Source organism: Parasteatoda tepidariorum, chromosome 6 (genome assembly GCF_043381705.1).
Source record: "Parasteatoda tepidariorum isolate YZ-2023 chromosome 6, CAS_Ptep_4.0, whole genome shotgun sequence".
Lineage (NCBI taxonomy): Eukaryota > Metazoa > Arthropoda > Arachnida > Araneae > Theridiidae > Parasteatoda > Parasteatoda tepidariorum.
In genome coordinates this window covers 38,406,825-38,419,633 of record NC_092209.1, presented here as the reverse complement: position 1 = coordinate 38,419,633, position 12,809 = coordinate 38,406,825, and the positions used below count along the sequence as shown (strand labels likewise).

At 31.5% G+C, this 12,809-nt stretch overlaps 2 protein-coding genes across 2 annotated transcripts in view; both read left to right on the top strand.

Annotated features, from left to right (window-relative positions):
- LOC107449084 (cytochrome P450 2J6-like) overlaps positions 1-5,888 on the top strand; it is a 21,832-nt gene extending 15,944 nt beyond the window's left edge. The window contains exons 6-8 of the mRNA XM_016064513.4: positions 1,817-2,072; positions 4,159-4,346; positions 5,482-5,888. Coding sequence (XP_015919999.1) covers positions 1,817-2,072; positions 4,159-4,346; positions 5,482-5,660 — 623 coding nt within the window. The 3' untranslated portion in view covers positions 5,661-5,888. The remainder of the gene's footprint in view (positions 1-1,816; positions 2,073-4,158; positions 4,347-5,481) is intronic.
- A 6,438-nt stretch (positions 5,889-12,326) lies between these two features.
- The window catches only part of LOC107449041 (cytochrome P450 2J6), a 19,889-nt gene continuing 19,406 nt past the window's right edge, over positions 12,327-12,809 (top strand). Inside the window, exon 1 of the mRNA XM_016064441.4 lies at positions 12,327-12,692. Within this exon, the coding sequence (XP_015919927.1) occupies positions 12,469-12,692 (224 nt within the window). The 5' untranslated portion in view covers positions 12,327-12,468. The remainder of the gene's footprint in view (positions 12,693-12,809) is intronic.

Here is a 12,809-nt window from a genome sequence, read left to right as displayed (position 1 = left end):
TTCCTACTAAATTTAACCCATGAACGGCATTTTCTGCGAGCCTAACTTCAAGCCACAAATAAACAAACGAAGTGTTTGATCGTTTAAATAGCTGCTCGCCAGATTTTATTGCATTATAAAGAAAAGTAATTGATATTCGATTTTTGACTAATAATTGATTTATGTGGATAGTGGCATTTATGTGCATAGTGGCATAGAATTTAGCATTGCGTCATGGTAAATGTTATTCCTACTAAGTGGAAGTAGTTGTGTTTTTTTAATATTATACCCAATTACGTTTTAGATTGTTATTGTTTTTTAAATTAAGAGTTTAAAACTAAGATTTTTGTTTTTTTTTTAATCATAACGTAATTACACGCTACGTTTTAATTAGATTAAATTACTTAAATCGGTGTTTAATCTTATTAACCATTTTGCAATCATTATTTTTAGAGCAAATATATATTAATATACTATTATAAATTACAGTTAAAGAGATTTGTTGAATGATTTAGAATTTTACGACCATCTTCATGAGTAATGTAATGCATGCAAAAATTGTATATAATGTATCCGTTCTTTTCCTTTTTAAGGAAAATAGTAAATTACGGTTGTGAACTCACATAATTTGCCATAACAATATAGTTTTAACTTTGAATCTTGTTTTAAATAATGTCGTAAGAGATGTCTTAATAGGATCATAAGAGAAATATTTGGATGTGTCAATTTGGAACACAAGCGTTAGCAAGCAGAAATCTTCTTAATACATATATTTAAAGTGAATAATTTCAACGTAGAAAATAACTATTTTTAATTTTAAATGTTATTTTTAATAATGATTACTTAGAAAAATTACTTATATTCACCAATAGATCTTAATAGAGTCATAAGAGAAATATTTGGATGCGTCAATTTGGAACACAAGCGTTAGAAAACAGAAATCTTCTGAATACATATATTTAAAGTGAATTATTTCAACGTAGAAAATAACTATTTTTAATTTAAATGTTATTTTTAATAATGATTACTTAGAAAAATTACTTATATTCACCAATAGATCTTAATAGAGTCATAAGGGAAATATTTGGATGCGTCAATTTGGAGCACAAGCGTTAGAAAACAGAAATCTTCTTAATACATATATTAAAAGTGAATAATTTCAACGTATAAAATAACTATTTTTTATTTTAAATGTTATTTTTAATAATGATTACTTAGAAAAATTACTTATATTCACCAACAGATCTTAATAGAGTCATAAGGGAAATATTTGGATGCGTCAATTTGGAACACAAGCGTTAGAAAACAGAAATCTTCTGAATACATATATTTAAAGTGAATAATTTCAACGTAGAAAATAACTTTTCAATTTAAATGTTATTTTTAATAATGATTACTTAGAAAAATTACTTATATTCACCAATAGATCTTAATAGAGTCATAAGGGAAATATTTGGATGCGTCAATTTGGAACACAAGCGTTAGAAAACAGAAATCTTCTGAATACATATATTTAAAGTGAATAATTTCAACGTAGAAAATAACTTTTTAATTTAAATGTTATTTTTAATAATGATTACTTAGAAAAATTACTTATATTCACCAATAGATCTTAATAGAGTCATAAGGATATTTAAGATAAAAGAACTATTTTTTTCCAAGAAGCAACAATCATTGCAAACATATGTAGCTCATCAGGGTTGATGAGCGACAGCAAACAGGAACTTAGCCTACTTGTGTTTAAATAATTTTATAATTTAGTAATTTAATAATTAAATAAATTTATTTGTGCAATCATACTTGGCTTTTAATTAAAATTCTTTTACGAAACTTTCAGAGGAAACTTTGATTGGATGCGTAGGTGATCTTTTCGGAGCTGGCAGTGAAAGTGTCCGAGCGACAGTTTCATGGTGTGTGTATATTATGGCTGCTTTTAGAGATGTACAGAAGAAAGTTCAACAAGAGATATCAGAAGTATTGTTAGATGAGCGAGAACCAGAGTTTTTGGATCAAAAAAGCATGCCGTACACTCACGCTGTAATTTTGGAAGTAATGAGGTGGAAATCTATTGTACCTTTAAATGTGCCAAGATAGTAAGTGCCTTATAAAGAATTAGTGCAGTCCTGAAATTAGTGCATTTATACGAGGCACATCCAGAAAGTAAGTTTCCCTATTTTTTTTTTAAAAAAAGAACTCATACTTACCGGTACATATTTATTGGCAACAAGTGCAGCAATGTTTCAGCTATTTTTCAACATGGCCACCACCGGAATTGAGACACTTGTCGTATCATGGGATCAACTTTTGTATCCCTCTGTCGTAGAACTCTGCCGCCTGTGAATGGAACCATGTGGTGAAATAGTAGGCGCTGACCGTTACTTTGAAACACTGCCGAAATTGCGACGTGGCATTCAAAACAAGGGGGGTGGAATGTCTACTGTAGGTGTTGTGCTCCTCCATGACAATGCTCGTCCACATACGGCTCGACGCACAGCAGCTGTTTCGACGAAATTTGGCTCGGAGTTGTTTGATCATCCGCCCTACAGCCCTGATCTTGATCCCACCGGTTTTCATGTTTTCTTGCACCTCAGGAAATTCCTGTCGTCCGGTGAGCGTTTTGGCAACGACGAAGAGCTGAAGACGTCTGTCACACGCTGGTTTCATTTACAGGCGGCAGAGTTCTACGACAGAGGGATACAAAAGTTGATCCCACGATACGACAAGTGTCTCAATTCGGGTGGTGGCTATGTTGAAAAATAGCTGAAACATTGCTGTACTTGTTGCCAATAACTATGTTCCTGAAAGTATGAGTTCTTTTTTTAAAAAAATAGTGAAACGTACTTTCTGGATTCGCCTAGTATATTAATAGTCCCGAAATTAGTACATTAAAATGTTAACAACGAGATGTAAATATCAGAGGAACAACTGACTGTTTAGGGGCGACAAAGATGGCACACTATATTAAGAACAATGCATTTTTTAAAAACAATTATGGTTACTTAACATTTTTGTTCGCTATGTCGAAATTGTTATCCATTTGTTCTAGAGTCTCGAAATTTAATCAGTGACTATAAGGAACAATTTTAACCCCGAAGCTAAAATGCTAAAAATTGTTTAATGCGTGCAATATCGTATGTTAACGGGTGTTAACGAGAAATATATAAACTGGTGTATGAAAGGAGCACTGAGCTGATATTAGTTTAGAGTTACATAACTTACCGTAGCTATAGTCTAAAAATTAAAGAATTCTAAGACACTTGTTTTGAGAAAAATTTCTGCCTTAAATTAATCTTCTTTTTTGAGGCATTAGGATTAGTCGTAGATCTGAATCATTTCCATGTACTCAATATTTCCCAGTTCTCACGAAAAACGTGCAAAACCCAAAATCGAAAAATAATGAGTTAGATAGAATTACTCAACAGACGATATAAAAGAAATCCAATTTGTTTCAAAGTAGAGAGATATCCACCGAATCGTTATAAAAAAACTAATAATGAGATGGTTTTGTCTTGAGTTTGTGAAGCCCTATTTCGAACATGTACACCGAAGAGCGTTTACATTATGACCACCCTCCATCTATAACAATGGGCTCACACAGGTTTTCATGGTTTCTCGCCCAGGAACAATGTTTTCATGGGGCACATTAGGACCCATAATCCTCATAGAACAATCCCTGACGTCTGTAAGCTACTTGAACATAGTTGCAGACCAGGTTCACCCATTCATGGCAACAGTTTTTCCTGTGGGGGATGGTGTTTACCAACAGGATAATGCACCATGTTATAAGGGTCGAATCGTCGAGGAACATTCCAGTGACTTTTAAGTCATGTCTTGGCCCCCAAATTCACTTGACCTTAATCCAATAGAGCATTTATGGTCCTAATTAGAAAACCAAATTCATGTTGCCACGCTACCTCCGCGCAATGTGAGGGAATTGCAGGACCATTTGGTGAGCGCTTGGTACCACATATCTCAGACTACCTATCAGCACCTTGTGGAATCAATGCCACGGCTGGCGCTAGCAGTTTTGAGGGCTAAAGGTGGTCCTACATGTTATTAGCAGGGTGGTCATAATGTAATGGCTCTTCGGTGTATATATTATATATCTTTGTTATTTGTAGAAATTTGTCTGCGTTTATATAAAAATTGAGTCAATGTATATACTTTTTAAATATTTAGTACAACTGCTGACACAACTATTGGAGAGTATAAAATTCCAAAGGGAACTACGGTAATGGCGAATTTTTGGGCAGTGCATCATGATCCTAGACACTGGGAAGATCCAGATAGTTTTCTACCTGAAAGATTTTTAGAGCCTGATAGAAAATCTATCCGAAAATCCAGCAGCTATATGCCCTTCTCTGTTGGTAAGTTTTAAGAAGTATTTTAAATGTACAGGATAAAATTCTTCAATACATAGTTTTAGAATTAATTTTTAAAAAAAGAAACAAAGTGTATGCATGTTACTATCAATGCCAAAAATCCAGTATTCTATAAGATAACTTATGACAAATTAGCAAAATACAGAACGTTTCAAATTTCACGCATGTCCAAGGTATTAGTATGACTGATGAAAAAACCTACAGTAATTTCCTACAATGACGAAGCAACTTTTTTTTTATTCCATTAAGTGCCTAAAGATCATTTTTCATATTATTTATAGTCTTTTATATTACTAGCGCTGAACAGCTGAGGCATTTTTTGGGGTCACGACTATGGCCTTTTATTTTTGAATCCAAGCAAAAAGACAAAAGGAACTCTTGCTTCAAGCATAGGGACAAACTAGCTACGTAGAGGACTTTTTTATGGAACTAATGTAGAGATGATTTCGATGATAACGTGAAGGGAAAAAACTCGAAAATCCCTCACGGTTAGTCCAAGAACAAGGAAGCTCTGCTCTGATCCACGATCCGTCTTCCACTAAGGGACACTTTTCATCAACTCTGTAATCGGTGCTATCTAAGAGAAGAATTCGTATCGACCAGCCATTGCTGAGATTCGAACCTGGGTCACTTCATTGAGAGGTGAGCGTTCAATTGTCTGAGTCATCGTGATTCGCTGAAACATCATTTGTCATTCGACAGATGCTTGTACGGAATGCCGATAACTAAATGAAATGTATAATAATTCTCATATTTTATTCTTTCTCTAAAATATATCTTCATTTTATAGAATGCCAGCTTTAGTAGTTGCAAATCGAGATTTAAGAAGAGAAAACAGACAAACAAAAGCTTTATTACCCTTAGGAAAATTTGACTTAAGTTTGCCATAAAAGAATGCCATAGGATATTCCTATGGGGTTTTGCCCGCGGTAAAATTTTGCCATGCATTTGAAAGATCTGATGAATTATTATCGATGTGTGCTGTTTTTACTCTTCACGCACTTCTTGAATATAAAACCTGCAAACCCATTGATTTTTTTTGGATCGGTACAAAACTGTTGTAAGTCTAATTTTTTATTTTTTATAAAATTATGTAATGAAAGCTTTTTTTCTTCTTTAGGGAAAAGAGCGTGTCCTGGAGAAACAATGGCATACATGGAAGTGTTTCTTTATTTTGTTTCTATTTTACAGAATTTTAATGTCATGCTACCCAAAGAAGTGAAGCCAACATTTGAAGCAGAACTTACTGTTACCTATCAATTAAAACCATACTTGGTTCAATTTATTCCCAGGAACTAGCAAACAATTAAAACCTATTCTGGTCCTATTAATTCACAGGAAATTACAAACTACCTCATTATTTTTGAAATTTACTCATAAATGTAAAATACTATTGTAATATTCTTTGTGTTAACCTCTGTAATATATTTATGTTTAAATGTCATCTTACTTTGACGTATGTTGTGCTTTCTAAGAAAGTAAAATAAATACATGAGTATGTAACAACATTAAATACTGTTAAAAATATGTGCACATTTTTTTAAATTAGGAAAAATCATTTTTAAATTGAAATTGACGCGTTTATTGCCATGCATATGTGATAGAAAAATTATCTTTGAACAAAACTATTCTACAATATGCATTGCTACACCAGGAAGAAATGATAATAACAGAATTATATTTATTGGACATATACATTATAGGATAAAGAGCAAGTAATAACATTTATAAGATATTAAAACTAATAGAATCTGAAAATTCCTCCTCCAAAACTGTCAATCTCGAGCGGATTTAACAGCTTTAATCGTAAATACAACTTCAAGTTATGTCGCAGTTCAATAACAGTAATAACAGGCGAGCCAAGCACTCAGCAATCATTGAGTACAATCTTTTAATTGTTCAAAGATTTGGAGAACGTGCTGACCACGGCAACTGTCGGACATTCTTTGAATCATGGAAGCTCAATATATTACGAGCAGCACATACTAATTCTCCTATTGTGGCCGTACATTTACTTGCTGAAAAATACTTAGGCCTCAAGGATGGATAAAAGCCACGTGTTTTAACGCGTTTGAAATGTAACAGTTGTTATTCAAGATATCAGGAATGCAAACAAGAGGTGGTCGATACACGAATCTAATGGCGCCCAATACTATTACTGTGATGCCACAATTGGCATACACATATTTATTTTCTATCTTTTAAAATATCTTTCATTACATAAGCTGATTATTTTTATTAATAGAATTATTTTTAAAATAAATCAAAAACTTAATCTTTTTAAACGAACATAAAATATTTATTTCTTCTCTTCCAGATCAATGTAACGGATACTTTCTTTTTATTTCATTATTATGCAGACATATAAATTCACTGTCGCCTCTAATCGAAAACAAAAATCTATTTATAACTTTTTATTCTAATTTTCCAACGGCTAAATGTTTCGGTTGCATGGTTATAATAATTCACATAAATTTGTTGGCGACTCGTGATCGCCAAGGTATTCTTTTAAACCCAATATTATTATGCTTTTTGGCATTGTTTGGNTCGCCAATTTTGGATCTCCATCCCATGCTTCTCCTGTGTCCGATCGGAACAAATTACACGTACTTTTTAATTTGGCTTTTGATTAGGCAGGTCGTGGGGATTTGTCTCCCATGGCCTGACCTATCTTAATATTACTATGCAAAACTGATTCAACTGAAATTCTTATGAATGATATTTAGTTTTGTATCTCGAGCTCTGCAAATACTATACATAAAATAAAAGCCTTTTTATTAAATATGATCCAGTTCAAGTATTATCTTCATCACCCTTCTGTTTTCATCATCTTCAATTCATTATATTCTTCAACTAGTCCACTATACGAATACACCCTCCAACCTCACCTGCCTATCATCATCACCAATATAAATGGCACTCCTATTTTTCCGTCTTCATAAAATTGGTACCCAGATTACAAATCCTATCTTCATAAAATTACCTTGAGTGATGGACTAGTATGACAACGTTAAATGCTAGTTGGCCGGATGCGATCTTCATTATGGTTTTGCAACTGAACCCAACATTCGTTTTTAAATATTACGTGCCGTCAATCCTGCGTCCAGGAGGATAACACTTCTGAAAGAGTTCCTGTCTGTGATGAATCGCCAAGGGTAGCAGATTCTATGGTTGCCATGATGGTGGTTCACGCTATTGCAAACGGTGTCAAACGGCTTGAGCAAATACTTCGTGTCTGACAAATAACTCCATTTCCCGAACTATGGCACCTAACGTAACTGTGCGACTTCATATTAAACATATGGGTAAAATGTCGATCTTCTCAGTTCTTTCTTGTGGGAGATCATTGAAATTCAGCATGACGTTAGATATGATTGTCCTGAACACACCGATTTCATATTTTGTGGACAGTTAAGAGATCTCAACTGACACGAGCAGCTATAAATAGCACAATATGACTGTGCAGCTATATGATGAACCACAATCCCGGTTGGCTATGATCTTTTGTTAACCAAAGGTAGTCAATTAAAACACAGTGGGTATCTTTCTCAGACAAATATAATGTTAAAATGCAACGTGAGTATGAGAAAATTGCTGTCGAAATTTTGCTTTCATGAGCATTGTTGGTGCTACCATTGCTGTCTGCCTCATACGAATGTGCTGAAAATCTAATTGCTTGCATTTGCAACATGTTTTATCTGTCTCGTGAATTTCACAAGTGAGTTATTCTAATTTCACGTCTTTCTAGCAATGTAATTTTAATGGCCAGTACTGCAATTACAAACAAAAATAATTTAAATTTTATTTAATTTTAAAACTTTGTTTCAAAGATTCGATATGTCTTCTAACCTTGGTGTAAGAGGCTCCCTTAGTGAATAAAAAACAGCCTTTTTACTAAAACTTTCAAAAAAGATCAGCAACTTTTTCTCTACTTCGTCTAATGTTTGGTATTTTAATTTTAAGATTCCAAAATAAAGGTTTGTTTTTAAAAATGCCGAACATTACTATCATTTAATGAATATCTGTTCACAGTAACAAAGAAAGTGCCGTACTCGCAGAACATAAGCACAAAGTCTTTAAAATGAAAAAAAAAAAAAAAAAAAGGATAAGAGAATATATTANAAAAAAAAAAAAAAAAAAAAAAAAAAGAGTAGAGCAGTATAAGAAAGAAACAAATTTCAGAGCAGAAATTTCGCATCTTTGTCCCACCCTCTAAGCAAGGAGTTTCCCCACAGCATTAAAATTGCAACAAATAGCAAATTCTTATGAAACTTGTTTGCAAATTCGTACTGAATACGCTGGCGAGTTATTTCGCCCATCGCGATGTACAATCGATATAGTGAAAGGATTTAAAATTTTGTGGTAGAATGTGACATTTAAGGGAAATTATACTTTCGGGTTTGGCTAACTCGAAATAGAAAGGAAAGAACAGTTGCAAACGTAAACAAATGCCACGCTTCATAAACCAATCAATATCCAGATACCTACTCTACATCATTTGCAGGTATCGCATTCTCTTAGTTTCAAACTCTTTAATCAAAAGCGTAATTCGCAATCGCAACGCTCGAGTACGCCGTCTAGCGGGAGCCTGTAAATATCAGACATTAATTTATCACGTTTTCATTTAGTTCCATGAAAATCATTGACTGAATCAGACGCCATTTTTTAGCAGCAAATAAGAAACAAAATTTCCCTAAGGAAAAGGCCGAAGAACTTGAAAAAAATCTCCAGAATATTAGTAAATCTTTCAGGAACAGAACACGCCAAACATTTGAAGAAAAATTCCTCAATAATTTTTAATTTCTATTATCAACAAACTTGCAACTGATGACTTCCGATTTCGGATACTGTTACAGATGTGTGTATTAAGGTAAAATGCATTTCTTCTGTCTTCAATTCATTACGAATTAAAGTGAAGTCAACATTGCTTTCGTCATTCCAGTGAATAAATATGAATTCAGAACATACAGAATTGTAATAGTTATAGCATATTCTTCTTCGTTATAGAATAGTATATATTTCTGTATCCATATAATTCGGAAAACAACAATAAAAAATTATCCAAGTTACTTGAAATAGTGCCATTTGTGCTGATTCTTAATTAATTTAAATCGTTTTCTTGGTAAGTTTTTTTTAATTTTGAAAGAATAAGTTCAACTAGAATTCAGCTATTCTGTTTTTAGCTACATATTCAAATTCATATCAATTATAAAATTTTGCTGTGTAGTATGTTATCTAAAAGTAATGAAGGTATAAACTATGTATCTATTATTTGAGAATAAAGTTTTCAAACAAGGAACTTATCATTTTGGAATTCTCCGGGAATTATAAATCAGGTAAGTGCAATGATTTTTACAATAAAAAATTTGCTTGTAAATATTTTTTTTTCATTTGATGATGGTTCTCTACAGAATGGTTTTTTACGTCTGATTAAGAACTATAAGAATAATAAAAAAAGAAACAATATGAAAGTTTTTATTTCAATGTAAAGAATTCTTAAAATCGTTTTTTTATCCTAAGAATTCTTTATTTTCCGTTTTTTAGTTTATAATTTTTTGATAAAAATTGTTCTCAAAATACTTTTTTTGAAAAATTAAATGGTATAACATTATGTGTTTATGTATACTTCTTGTATATTCCAATGTTTGAAGTAATATGATTCAGAAAAGTATGGAATAAAAATTCGGTACTTACGTATTAACGCCACCGCCGCTACAGATTTGGCGGTTTTTAAGTGCCGCCAATCTACACTTAAAATTTTTGCGACAATTCATAAAATAAAACACTTTATTTAAAATCAAAATAGTCAATCGGATTTCGGTGGAAAATGAGCCGATATAGAGTTTAGCATAGATTCAAAACAATCATATCGCCATATGAACTCTGATAAATAAGATTCCAAATGAAATAACATTTCCAAAACGTACGTTTACCAAGATAAAGTTTTATGTTGTGGGAATTGGTACATTTTCGTTTTTTCGGTAAAATATTTCCCTCCTGAAAAAATAAAATTGCATCTTGTTTTGTTTTTGGCAAATCCCAAAGACGAATTTTCGTAGCACTAAAAATGGCGACAAAAAAGAATTTTTTTTTTGTTTTTGTTTCGTCAGCATTCTTTATTTTACGTTTCTTAGTTTCTAAATAATGATTTTTATTGAAACTTGAAATTTTTTGATAAAAATTGTTGTCAAAAAACTTTGTTTACAAAATTAAATTTCATAAAATTATGAGGCTTATGTATACTTTTTGTTCATTTTAATTTTTGAAGTAATATGATTCTTAAAACTATAGAATGTAAAGTTTAAATGGGCCTTTCATGTTATATCATTAAATTTAGTAAAACTATTTCTCGGGCATTAGGTTTTAACTCTTATAAGAATATACATATTTTTTTCTGTTAATGTACAAATATTTTTCCGATGTGTTTTGGATATTCCTTCTCTAATAAAAAGAGATACCATTTTGTTTTCGTTTGCATAAGAAAGAATATCAAGCATATTTTTTTTAAAATTTAATTAGCCACAATAAAGAAGGAACGTTGCAATGCTACGTGCTACATTAACGACGTCTCTAGAGTAACTGAATGACTGTTCATATAGAAATCGCAGGTATTAGTCTCATACAACAACGCCCCCTATAGTTCGTTGCGATCGCGAATAGCAGTATAGGAATATACCTGTAAATGAGGGATACAAAAAAATTGCAGAAAAACAATACCTTTATAACTTTCATTAATTTTATGCTGATGACAACCTAAGCAATATGGAAATGAATGAGGGAAAACTGGATCCTACCACGTGATTCTCCGGCGTCGATAAATAAAAATGTGTCCACAACAATGGAAAACTATGCTAGACCATTATGTTTTTATATTATATAGAGAAATCACATTTTCTTACATCTATTTAAAATTAGTTAGGACAAGCTAAAAAAAAAATTGAGATTCTAAACTCTTACGTCTGTTTGGTACTGTACTTTTCATTAAACAACTGTAATTTATCACTGGAAAACTGTAATTTATCACTGGATAATTATTAAAATTTTATCTGATTCTTGTAACAACATAATTTATCATGCATAATAATCATTACTAAAAACTCGAGAAAATTTGTGTTGTAACTAACATAAGTGACTATTTCCTTCTTCATTTAAAACTTTATTTTCAGTATTCAAAATTAGATTATATTTGACAAAATTTGGATTCTAACTGAACCAAGTTTTAAACGATGCACTGAATCAAAGCAACAAAATTATTCGCTGTTATATACTGAGAAAAAAAAGTATGGTCACCATTAACAAAATATGGTAAAACTAACCGCGGCTGTATGTGAGCATCAAAATCTCGATAATTTTTACCGAAGCGCTTTGGTAACGATTTTGGTAAAATTAACAATAAAACATGGCTTATACGATACAATTTGGCAATTTTATCCCGATACCGTAGAGCAAGGCACGAAAATCATTTATTCGGTTAAATTTACTTTTCAAAATTGTATTTTTTACGAAGTTTTTAATAAATAAAGATAATTTGAAAACATTTCCAGAGCTTTTAATTCCAGAGCTTTTAACATTGAGAAGTTCAAACTCTTGATCCATTATTACCATATTTTACAGATTGTGGCTACTTCCATCATATTTGGTGGAGGAAATAATCATCCAATAAAATTATCATGAAATTATCCCAAAATCACGAGTTTCACTCAAAAAAATTCATGCATACATTAAATGATTGAATAATATATAACTTCAAATCAGATTATTAAATTAGTGCAGCAAAATTTTCAGTTTCTGTAATTGTAAAGTGGTTGAGCCATTTTTAAAAGATAAAACACCAAGTTTCAATCACTATTTTATTAATCTCTTCTTTTTTTGTTGCTTAATACATCTGATAAGTAGTGAAATTTGAGTCTTTGAATGATAATTCATTCGATTGAATTTGAATGATTGATAATTTGAATGATAATGAAAGTTAAATAAGATAAGAACAAAAACACCCAACTATACTTCTGTTTAAGACTCCGCTTTTAAAGTAGCAAGATTAGAAACTTAAATTAGTGCATGCTAAATTTCCTTATAGTTTCTTCTTGAAAAACAATCTTTTTTAAAGATGATTGAACAGTTTCAAAAGCTTAAGTTAGTAAATAATGAGATCGCAATTGGATTATTAGTTCTGATTATAGTTTATTTAATAACTTACTTAATTAAAAAACAGTCTAAGAATTTACCACCTGGCCCTTATGGATTACCGATTGTAGGATATTTACCATTTATGGCAGAAAGACCATATTTACAGTTTATTGAACTGAGTAAAAAATATGGAAACATATTCAGGTAAGTGGTAATTTTTTTAAATATTTTTGATTTACAGTATATTTCATGAATATTCATGTGGTCTAATAACACAAACATTCATTATATATATATATATATATATATATATTAGCCGGG